At 41.0% G+C, this 11,819-nt stretch overlaps 1 protein-coding gene across 1 annotated transcript in view; it reads left to right on the top strand.

The window, feature by feature from the left end:
- Positions 1 to 2,603: 2,603 nt before the first annotated feature.
- dmxl2 (Dmx-like 2) overlaps positions 2,604 to 11,819 on the top strand; it is a 38,886-nt gene continuing 29,670 nt past the window's right edge. Inside the window, exons 1-9 of the mRNA XM_083900818.1 lie at positions 2,604 to 2,719; positions 8,744 to 8,869; positions 9,138 to 9,209; positions 9,337 to 9,415; positions 9,616 to 9,760; positions 10,528 to 10,594; positions 10,688 to 10,860; positions 11,197 to 11,377; positions 11,507 to 11,690. Coding sequence (XP_083756944.1) covers positions 2,633 to 2,719; positions 8,744 to 8,869; positions 9,138 to 9,209; positions 9,337 to 9,415; positions 9,616 to 9,760; positions 10,528 to 10,594; positions 10,688 to 10,860; positions 11,197 to 11,377; positions 11,507 to 11,690 — 1,114 coding nt within the window. The 5' untranslated portion in view covers positions 2,604 to 2,632. The remainder of the gene's footprint in view (positions 2,720 to 8,743; positions 8,870 to 9,137; positions 9,210 to 9,336; positions 9,416 to 9,615; positions 9,761 to 10,527; positions 10,595 to 10,687; positions 10,861 to 11,196; positions 11,378 to 11,506; positions 11,691 to 11,819) is intronic.

Raw genomic sequence — 11,819 nt, 5'->3', positions numbered from 1 at the left:
ATGTCAGTACGTGCAGCCACAGAGACACCATTGTGCTCAAGCGTCGTTAAGTAAATATAATGATTTATTATAAATCAACAATATTAAATGGATTGGTCACTTTGAATAGCAAAATAGGCCCAGCTATGTGTTTGTCCTGTGGAGCAGAATGTCTTGCAAGGCAGGGCCACTCTGGAGAACTGCTAGCAGCCATCCATGAAATGAGAAAATCTATAATGCATTTAATTCTGTTCTCTGTAGATCAAGGCTATGTCTCCCAACGGCAGTGCAGGGACTACCACAACACTGCATCAACCCTCTTACAACCCTACTGCAATATCCAAAGGTACAGTAGCTGTTATTCACCATCTCTGACTTTCACACTTGTGTAAGCTCATCGCTTGCTCTAATTACACTGTTGTCTTCACAGGTTATATATGCTGCGGCTAGTGCAGTCTCATATGTCAGAATTTTTTTTGTTGCATACGCTGTACATTAAACATAACATGACAAACATTCAACTGAAAAGAACAAGGACAACACAGAACAGTGTGTTTCTTTGCTCTGCACAAACTCTTCTGAATACATAATATCTCTGAAACTATTTCCTTATCATCATCACACACGAATAAACCAGCTAGGAATCTGCATTAAGCTGTCTCTCTTTTCCCCTTCAGACTGATAAAAAAGGAGCAGAAGCACAAACGATCATAAAGTCAGACATATTATAGCTAGATTTATTTTTATTAGCCGGAGAGAGAGGTGCTTCAAGGTAAAAACTACAGCTGGGAGGGAATGCACTTAAAGTCTTGATCACATGCCGTCACTGCAGTCTGCCCAAAGACAGAAAAAACAAAGAGACAGGTTTCTGGCAAAAACTCAGGCCTTTCAATTTACCTGATTGTGTGAATTACTCGTACACTGTGGCCAATCTCCGACTGAAGAACAGCTGTAACGAGTGACACTCGAGAAAGCAACAGTCAGTAAATGCTAAAAGGACAGACACAGTATTACACATCCTCCATGATGAGTGTGCCGGGCCATTGTTGTTGACACTGCTTATGCGTATGTGTCACATTCTCTCCAGGCTGCTGCCTCACAATTTTCTGTTCTGTCATCCCGTGTGTCATGTTGGCTGGCAGGCAGGCCCGACATGCTGATGTTAGAACGCCTTAAATAACCGCGCTAATGCAATGATGTGTGGTTGTGTATCGCTACCATGGATCCTTGTCAGTTTTCCTCGTCAGTTCCAGGAACAATGGACGACGACAATGCAGAGCGTGTGACAATGGAAATGTAAGAAAAGGTACCAAATAGCAAGAGGATAAACATTATTATGGAGATTAGCTTCATTTAATCCCATCAGTCAGAGTAGATAAGGAGATGAGGAACATTTAGTCCTACACTGAAAGTCACCTGGGTCTCGGTCACACTTCTCCTCCACTCTCTGTGTGGAAAATGTAAAGTAGAATGTTCATAATTGGCACAGTAATCACATTTTTTTGTTACAGAAGTGAGATTCAAGGTACGCAGAAGACACAGCCAGATGTATTGTACGCTATGAGGAGCTTAGACTACTGTTTCAGAAGTACACATTAATTGGAACATAGGAAACCTATATGGAACGTAAACATAGCACTGTGTTTTTTTTGTATTTATGAATTACTTCCAGTCAAAATTAGCAGCTGTAGGCGCTCTTTGTGATTAAAATTTCTCTGACAGACTGCATAGAGTCATTTACATTTACATATACAGTATTTTATTTGGTCATTTTGATTTTGTCAGTAGGTTTCTATGGGTGCATAATGCAAGCTATTCAAGCGATGGGGTTGAAAATAGCTTAAAAAAATGAATAAATAAGTGTACAGTTATTTGAATTTATAAATATGTTAAATATTTCCCAATATATACTATTTTTCCAATCAATAATTATGAGTGAGGTGCACTTTTTCACTTGAACTTATTTGAAAGCCACTGAATCTATGTGTGTGGCACAGTGGTGAAGCTTTGGTGCCACCTAGCAGGGGCCGCGCTCCCCCGTGTGGGAACCCTCTGCACTACACAACTAGCGGGGAGTAAATATAGAAAATAAATACTAGAACAGATGTCACAGTGTCCCAGATAGCGTCACGACTAATCTTTGAGGTATATATATTTTTTTTTTTTTCAAATAATTCTGAATAATACATAAGGCAACCTGAAAGGGATTTAATACGTGTATACACTCATTTTAGCACTGGGTAAAAATACTGGAGATGGTAATCCACATTCTAGATGACGCGGATCTATAACCATTCTGTCGTGCCTGGAAAACGTCGTGAACGCGCATGTCAGGTTCGCTCTCTGCAGAGATCCTGCTGCCTCGGCTTCCCACGATTAATCGTGAGGATGGTGTTGACAGCGGGAGGCGGCGGACGGCTAGTTTTACGTGATTAAATCGATGACAGGGCCAGGTGAGATCGCTTTCACACGGGACGAGCACGAATCCGTGTCGCCGCGGAGAGGGACGACACTGCCAGGCCGAGGACAGCGCGTGTGTTACTGATGGAATCCCCGGTCCTTACTAGACGGAGAAACCGAAAGGGTGGACTCGTTATAAATAATTAAAGAACATAAGAAAATATACCCTTCTTGCTGCTAAAATAGAAGCAAAATGCATCTGCACCAGGTGCTGACGGGAGCTGTGAACCCCGGAGACTGCTGCTACTCGGTGGGAAGCGTGAATGACATTCCTTTCACGGTGAGAAGCTTTATTTTGATATTATTTACTCAGGATGACACCTACTGAAGCTAACGCTTGACTAGCTAACTGGCTAGCTACCTGGTTAGCTAGCGTTACATTGGCTGTAAACGGGCTGGCTAGCGAGCTTATAGGCGCTGGCTAGCCGGGTAGTGTTGCTAGCTAAAACTGCCGCACTGAAAAATATCGGGTCCATATTACAAGCACTTGTTTTTCTGACTTATCAGTCAGTCAGGCTTTCAGGAGGTGAGTTAGTTCCCTCACGGAGATGCTCAACTGTACCGTTATGTTGTGTATAGCCCTCTAAACAGAAACCGCTAGCCACACAAATGACCTTTAGCTGCTTCTAGTAACGTTATATTACTGCAAGGGAATCCCTCTGCGCAGCCACAACATTAACGTAGAATATTTGCAAATGGGACGCACGTTCCGGTGAAATCTTTGCTGAGCAACACGACAGGTGTGACTGCAGCCCGTAGTTTTTAGCGAAACACAATAGCGCACCAGGGGGACACTTGAATTTCAGTGCGTATTTGTGCGAGATTGCAGAAGTAGCTCAACTCGCAACCGTTTGGCGTTAAATCCTCCTCACGGATCGTTAGGTCGCTGTCATCCCAGCATCAGCTGCGCCACCCGTGACGTAGAGAGCCATATATGGATACATGAGCAGGAGAGAGCTGAGGGCTGGCTGTGTTTTTGTGTTGAAATGAACGCTTATAAAACAACAGAAATCTGATAGTACTGACCTAAAATATGCTTACGCTCCTTTCTTTATTCCGTGTGTGCTTTGGTTTCTTCAGGTTGTATAGGGGGCTCGTGACAAATCCCTGCTGACCTTATGCATTGTACATAATGCTGATCAAACAGAAACTGAACATAAGAGTACTGTTGAATGACTTGTATTTGCTTGTCTGTCTTGTTGAGCCTCAAGGTTTGGGTTGCACAAAGTAGAAAAAGTAGTGATATGCAATTGTTGAATATTGCAAACTAAAAAAACGACGAAAAATCCAGGAGATACCTGAAGCGGAAGTGTGGATCCCGAAGCAATACATGAAACATTTAAATGATATTGTGGAAAAAAAACGTTATAAATCAAATTTATCAGTTAAGACACCTGATCAGGAGCCTGATATCCCTGTGTTTCCCACTCTTTCTCCTGATGATCAAGAACTTTTGATCAATCAATCGATCATTCAATCAGTACTTTGTCATGTTTGGCTATTGTTTTGGATAGCCAAATAGAGCTTCCAGAGTTATCTTAAGCCCTTGCAAGCGTGAGGAGGGTAAAGCAGTGGGCCCAGGTGGATTGTTGACTCCCTTTTTGGACATGATGAAAGAGAAATTCAGTACACATTTCTTGTCTTCTTCTCTAACTAGAGTTACAGTCCTTCTAAAACCTGGTAAATCACCTTCCAAATGGAAATCTCACTGACTCATTTCACTTTGAAACTAAATCTCCAAAATTATAGGCAAAGTTTCACTTATCCGGAAGCTAAAACTCAAGATGTGGCCATTCTATCCCTAGATAAGAAGGCCTTTGACAGGGTAAAGTGGCTGTACCAATTTGATATACTCTCCAGATTTGGCCTTAGAAAAAAATATAATTAAGTGGTTAAAACTGCTGTGCAGCAACACAAGCACAGAAGTCCTGACCAACACTACTGTATCCAAACCTTTTAATTTGTCCAGACAGAGGAACGTGCCAAGGGTGCCTGCTATCGCTTCTGTTATTTGTATTACAATTCAGCCTTTTTATATGAACATTACATTGCACACTTAATTTACAGCGCTAACAATTGGAAATTCTGAACATCGCAGTGGACGGTATGCAGATGACATCGTACTTGTATATATAAAAAATAACCCACTATCCGTTCCTACCAGCGCTTACAAATTGATGATATTTTGAACCTAAAAATAGCTGAGATAATCCACAACTCGCTTCGTGGCTCTACTTATTTGGGGATAAAAATCACTCTGCACAAAGGCTTAGTTCTTTGAACTCTGTAAACGAGTCTCACAAAACATGGATTCAGGTTGTTACAATTTAAATGGATCGTGCACACATACATAACACCATCTTTGTTGCATCACTTTGACGATATTCCATTGTCTTTAAACTTAAGGTTATAAAAAATATATCTAATATCGTTGGTGTTGAGTTTGCCGTCTGCCCTCAAGTCATCTATACACCAAGAACTGACACCTTCAAAATGTGGTCTTGAGACCAAGACTGGGTTAGGGTTAGGGTCAGTACAAATGTGACATTGTGCTAAAAAAAAAATTACTGTATCAGACTTATATTGGTATTGATACTGTAGATACTCACGGTTGTGATCAGAATGTGACGGGGAAAAGTGGCATCAGGCCATTCTAACACAAATGGTCAGGCATTGTACCCAATGTCAGATCTCCTCAACGACACAGGACAGTGCTGGTTGTGCAGCTACAGCCTGGCTCATTGCTACAGGGCCCCTTGTTTCTCTGCCTGGTGTTTTCTTTCTGTGTCTGAGAGGGTATTTGAAGAACAGGAAACATCATGTCTAATTCAGTTACAGTCACACTGACCTCAAGGGCCATTAGGCCAGACCCTGCCCACCCACTACTAACCTTCAGCAACCAGTGTACCAATGAGCAAGCAGTTGTCTTGGGCTTCATAGTTTAATGAATCATTCCGTCACCGTGTCGTTAGTTTCCGTGTTCCATGGCTTCTGCAAGTGGACGTATTGTTGAGGTGTCTGTAGATGTGTTCTGAAAGAATCCACTGTCAGAATCGTCGAACCTATGAAGAATAAAATGAAACAAAATTAAACGAAAATGGAAGAGATCTGTTCATTATTTATGCAAGATATTTTTTCTTTTCACGGTGGTTTGTCAATTGCAGATTTTTGTTTGTTCTGTTTAAATGACAGAATAACTGTTTAAATCAGTGTCTACACTAGAGACTAGATTATAATGTCCTCGAATTAGAGAGATTGTTTTTTTATTACACTGCCTTGTCACATGTGATTGATGTGGTGGGTTTATCTACAAACAGCCTTTTGGGTTTGATATGCAAAGCTACAGATGTGTGATCAGCTAAAAATAGCACAGAGAGCGAGAGAGAGGGTGTGCCTGTGTACCTAACAAGGCTGTTTTTTTATCCAAATTTAGTAAATTTTTAATGATGATTATAATGCATATATCAGCAGACAATGTTATGTCAGTTGGCCGGAGGTGGATTTTCTAAAAAAGGCTTATATCCTCTTTGGGAATGTTCAAGTTTCTGTATTTTTGCAAGCACGGATGTTACAAAATACCGAGCGTCATGGCCACTGACCTGAGTCACTGAAATCTAACATGTCAGTGAATCTACACCTTCAGGTTTAATGTCATCAGGCTTTGTGGACTTTCTTCAGGTATATAGTTGCAGTGAGTGTATTTCCATTTACAAAAAATGGACATTGACTCGTTGTTGTTAGTATGTTAAATTCATAATGACATGGTTAATAGCTCCAGATCTACCCCATCATGTGCATCTGTCATTTATTCATAGATGATCAAATAAACAGAATTTTACTTTCCATTTCGCACATCATGAATTTACTGCAAATTCAGCCTGTGTGGCTGCCATCACTGATTAGGTTTGGCTATGTTTTAACCAAGCACCATAATGTAGGCTGGACCTGGTGGAGTTTGGCTGTAAATGTCTGCTGTTTCACTGCAGTCATGCTGCAGAGAATAACAAGGCCCACATATAGTGAGTATGGACGGTGGGATCAAAGTACAGGTCAGAGCTATAGGTTTTGCCATGGGTTATTTGAGGTCACAACCAAGCAGTTTCAATATATTTGCAGCTCAGTCAGTTAGCTACTTGTCCCAACATGACAGTGTACATGGCAGCAGATGTGTGACTGTGTGATCCACGTGATCGTGTGGGGGATAGAGTGAAGGCAGAAGTGATATCTCTCTCTTCCGCTTATCTACTTTCAACACATGACTCTATTCACATTTTTATGTATTTACCCTGAAGAGCAGCTACACTCTGTCCTCATCATGGTTAGCTTTATGGAACATAGTATTTTTCACACATGCTAAGCTGACATTGTGTGCTGACTTAAGTTTGCTGCCCAAGCTTATTAAAGAACGACATAGAAGGGTTTTCCAGATTTGTTCATTTAATAGTATTTATGCACTGATGTGTTGTTTGGGCTGTTGAGTGATGACTGTTATCAGCCATATCAGCAAATACACTGATGTTTATGTGGGCTATGTAAACTGAATATATTTTACAGGAGTTGAATCAGAGGTTAAACGACTTCAGAATGCCTCATAAGAACAGGAAAAATAAAACAAACTAAATATCAGTAACTGTATCAGCTACTGTGTACAATTATTGAAAAACATGGGTTTGGTGTCAGTTTGGAATTTCACCATCATCATTAGTATTAATCATATCTGTTTTCTCACATCCTGTATTTCTGGGGAAGTAAGCCTAATCTCCAGTAGATTATATTCAAATAGATACAGTTAAAGATTGTGCATAATACTAGAGTTCCATTTCATTGTTTTTCTGCTTTTCTTAGATGCAGTTGCTTTGTCATTGTTGATGTGTTAAAATGGGGGGTTATTCAATGCCGTCAACATCGCTCTTGTGCGCAGATCAAACACTGTACATGACTGACAGGGAGGACACTTTGCTTCAGGGTGTGTGTCACTCGTTGGTTGTCTACGTATCCTCGGACACATATTGAAAGAATTGGTAGATTCTTTATTGCATACTTTGCTGAATCAGCCAAATATCCAGCCAACTAAACATTAACTGAATTGGAAAGGTTGTCCTTCAGCTTTAATGTATAATGAAAGAAGTACAGGACGCATATCCAAAGGAAGTACACAATTATTTTAAAGCATAATCATTCAGCTCAGAGCCGATGCACTCAAGCTTATTAGCCTGGATCAAGATCCTCTCAGGTCCAAATTACTGTGAGTAGAATGGACTCGCGCCTTCTCTAATGTGTGTGTGTGTGTGTGTGTGCTGTGTGTGAACGATCATAAATGAGAAAGAGGTGCAGATCATTCCTAGACGGCGCGTGACGGTGACTGCTTTTATTTCCAGCTGTAATGTGCAAGAGGAAATACTGTCGTAATAATGACAGAACACTGCTCTGCCCCTACCTGTCTCCCAAATATTACATTGTAATGTGTAAAGTATACTCCTATGACAGTCTTCACTATAATTTAATCCCCATCTGTCACTTTGCATTATAAACCTGGCAGTGACTTCCTGTTGTGTGAGCCAGTGCTTCCAAGCCTCTCCTCCTATTCTCGTGAATAATGAAAGACGAGCCTGTCATCCTGACTGTACCGCTTCTTCGATCGAGCTCGTCCGTCTCCCAGTTGCTGCTGTCATATCTGCCATTTTGCACATGGCTTTTTGTTGTCAGAAGCTACTCTACCAGTGTATCAGTTTACTTTCCTGGCAATTATCCAAATCTTAGCACATCTGGCCATTATGTGAGGGCAACAAAACAATGTCTGCTTATTTCATATATAGGTTATTTCTTCATGCAGTGGATCTCTATAACATAATCTATTGTTAGTCATATTGCCCTGTTTCTTTTTGTGTGGTTCTGTATGTGCTAATATTATTACCACAAAGTCTGCCAACACTTTAATGGATGAATGTAACTGCTACTCTGTGCTCAGCCTGTTGTAATATCTCATTCTGCTAATGCAATATTCATATTAGGGCCACTGAGTGCAACAATGCTCTGCTTTCAGTTATTCATGTGGCATAATATTGTACCCGATGTTAAAATATGTTCACTTTAACATTTGAATATCTGAGAAAACTACTGGACAGATCTGTAAAAAAAAAAGTTAACTATGAAATATAATCTTTGTCAAGAAACCAAACATTAAAAGCACAAATGAATTTTGCATTGATGTTTACCATGCTTAGTTTCAGTTTCTCTGTGAATCGATTACAGGGAGGGTAACATTATAATCTGATTGCTTTCCTCTTCATGTGTCTTTCTTCAGGCCTATGGCTCTGGCTGTGATGTCGTGATCTTGGCCAGTGATTTTGAGTGTGTGCAGATTATCCCTGGAGCTCAGAATGGAAACATACAGGTGGGCTGTGTGGAGTGCTCCCACCAGCTTGGCAGGGTAAGTGTTGAGTGCACACTCAGACACACTCCTACTCGCCATCTTCATTTCCTCATGTAGCCAGGAGATGTGATAAATTAGGTTAGCGCAAAAGAGGAATAGTTAGCTGTGTTTGCTCCTGTGTTTGGTATGGTTGTACTCCGTTCTCCTTGTTGTCCTGCTCTCCCGCATCACTCCCCTCCTGCCTCTGTCTTTTGTGAATGACTGTGCAGAAGTACTGATAGGGTTGAGTAATGCTTGGATGATGAACACAGCTCTGTATTTTTAGATTGCTGCATCCTATGGAAACACAGTCTGCATCTTTGAACCCCTTTCTATCAACCCTAACAAACGGCACAAGGTGAGACTAAACAGAGTTTCTTTTAAATATGCTCTATGCAGTGCTGTAAATCACTACCCAGTGACCTGAATCACACGTGTGTGCCAGTAACATTGCATGTTTTTTGTCGCCTTTCTGTCACTAACAGCATCTTAATTACCAGTGGCAAAAGACAGGACAGTTCTTCCTCGATGCAATCACATACAACCTGGCTTGGGACCCACAAGGTACACACCTCTGCTTTCTGTGTTAAACTGTCTTAACTAAATCAATCCACACAGTAAGCGCAGCTCCAACTCACAGCCTCCCTTTGGTTTGTCTGGAGTGACTTAGATTATGTAAGAGTCGGTGTGTGCATGTGGATCTCTTTACTGTAGTAATAAGCAGTAGATGTGAGGTGTGTAAGCTACTGCTTCTTTATCCTCAGGGAACCGTATCCTAGCAGCAACTGAGCGGCTCCAGCTGTGGGCTCCTCCACTGACAGATGCCCTGATAGAGGAGGAAGATGGGCTGATGATTGAGGACAAGCCCCACCCTTTCCTCAACGACTGGAACTGTGTCTGGCAGTGCAAGTATGTTTTTCGTTCATTTTCTATTTGACTGACCTTGTGGCATAAAGGCACAAGGATTCAATTCAATCATTGTGTTATTAGAAAAAACTAATTATTCTCTCAGTCAAACTAAAACTGGACTTTTAAAATGCATAAAAATATGTGGGTCTGACTGAAATTGTTTTCAATAGAATTTTGTTGGACTACCACACCCAGATACTGCAGTTGAAAGTCAAAATAATATTGTATGTTTTATGATCTGCTCACATAAATAATAGAAAAATAATAGAAGCCACATGCATGAAGAAGAAGGGTGTATTATTTGAAAGCAGAACAGGAAGACATTGTTTTTTCTTTTTCTAACAGAATTACGGTGTTTTTTCTTTCTCTGTGCAGACACTTATTAACTTCACTCTTTCTACTTGAAGCTTGTGAAATTATTTGTTCTTTCTAAAGAAAACCCATGGACAGTTACTGATTATCCAAACACGTGCACACAAACCCACATGAAAGGCTGCATATTGTTGTCAGCCGTTCTATTGACTCTATGACTCTGCTTTGTTAACACACAGAGAGACATATGATACCCTGTTTGTAATTGTTATCTGATGACACGTGTCCAGGAAAGCTACGAGAACAGAGAAGTGCAGTCTCAAAAAAATGACCAGCTGTAGATCATGCACACAGCGCACACACAGCAGACAGGAAACGCAATGTTTTGTTCCACAAGTCCACTTTAGAGAAGTAAATATAGCTGACATCATTGTCTTTGCCTGTGTTTCTCTTAGAACTGCTGCATCTATTCACATTGCAAAGTGGTCTCCTGATGGGGAGTATTTTGCAACAGTTGGGAAGGTATAACATTCTTGTCACAAATATATAAACTTGTTTTTTTGTGTGAGGAAATCTTTGCAATGTATTTTTACACATGTGTATTTGAATACACAGGATGACTGTTTACTTAAGGTGTGGTATCCTACCACGGGCTGGCGATCTGCCGTGGTGGTTCAGGACCCGTCCGACAAAAAGCCTCCTTCTGTTCACTTCTCCTTTGTTTACCTGGCTCATCCTCGTTCTGTCACTGGTATGTCATGGAGGAAGACCAGCAAGTACATGCCCAAGTAAGAAAACATATTCACACTGTCACTGTGGCCAGGAAACATAAATATCTTGACCTCTTCTACTAAAGCATGACCTTTATGCCCCAACACCAACTTATACTTTTATTTGTAGTCTACCTATGTATATAATGAACTTTGTTGTATTGTAATGTTGGTAAAAGTTGACATTACAGTACAACAACAAAATCTTGGTAATGGTACCAGTTGAAATGAATCCTCCCTTAAGTACCATACACATTTTCCACATTTACCAAGCTATTATTTCATGAAATAAGATGATATACTGTTAGTGTGCTGTAATGCAAAGTGTTACCGTTGTCCTTGCTGTTTTTCTAGGGGTTCCGTGTGCAATGTGATGCTGACATCCTGCGAGGATGGCGTTTGTAGGTTGTGGTCGGAGACCCTGCTGCCAGAGGACAGCCTGCTCGGTGCACAGATCTCGGAGAACTCGCACTCTTTTAGCTCCAGCCTACCAGGCTTGGCTGGTAACAAGGACAAGATCCAGCATGCATTGGAGGTGCGTTTATTACAGATGCTTCTCACCAGAAATGAGTCATGAAAGAAAACATTAAATATGTACTTCCAGTGACGTGAAATAACCAAATCCTTCTTCTCTGTGTTTAATGTTTGTGCTTTGCTTTATTAGTCAATTCACCACCTGAAGCATTTGCGGCGGGGCCGGCGACGATCCTCTGCTCTGGTGGCGCACAATGAGCTGCTGCTGCCCTCTCAGCTCGGCTCACAGGACACACACACTCACCGCCACATCGCCCACCATGCCAATGCGCTGTGTCACTTCCATATCTCTGCCAGTATTAACCCCAACACAGGTAAGCTATCGATTTTTGATAAATTGATAAGACTTGAGGCTTTTGTACACACAAAGTGACAATAAATGGCACAAACTGTGAATAATTTGGAGGTAAATTTCACTAGGTAATCACTTTACTTAATAAAAA

Source organism: Microchirus variegatus, assembly GCF_963457635.1.
Source record: "Microchirus variegatus genome assembly, chromosome: 14".
Taxonomy (NCBI): Eukaryota; Metazoa; Chordata; class Actinopteri; order Pleuronectiformes; family Soleidae; genus Microchirus; species Microchirus variegatus.
Note: the sequence above shows the minus strand (reverse complement) of the source record. Positions and strands in the feature narration are given on the sequence as shown.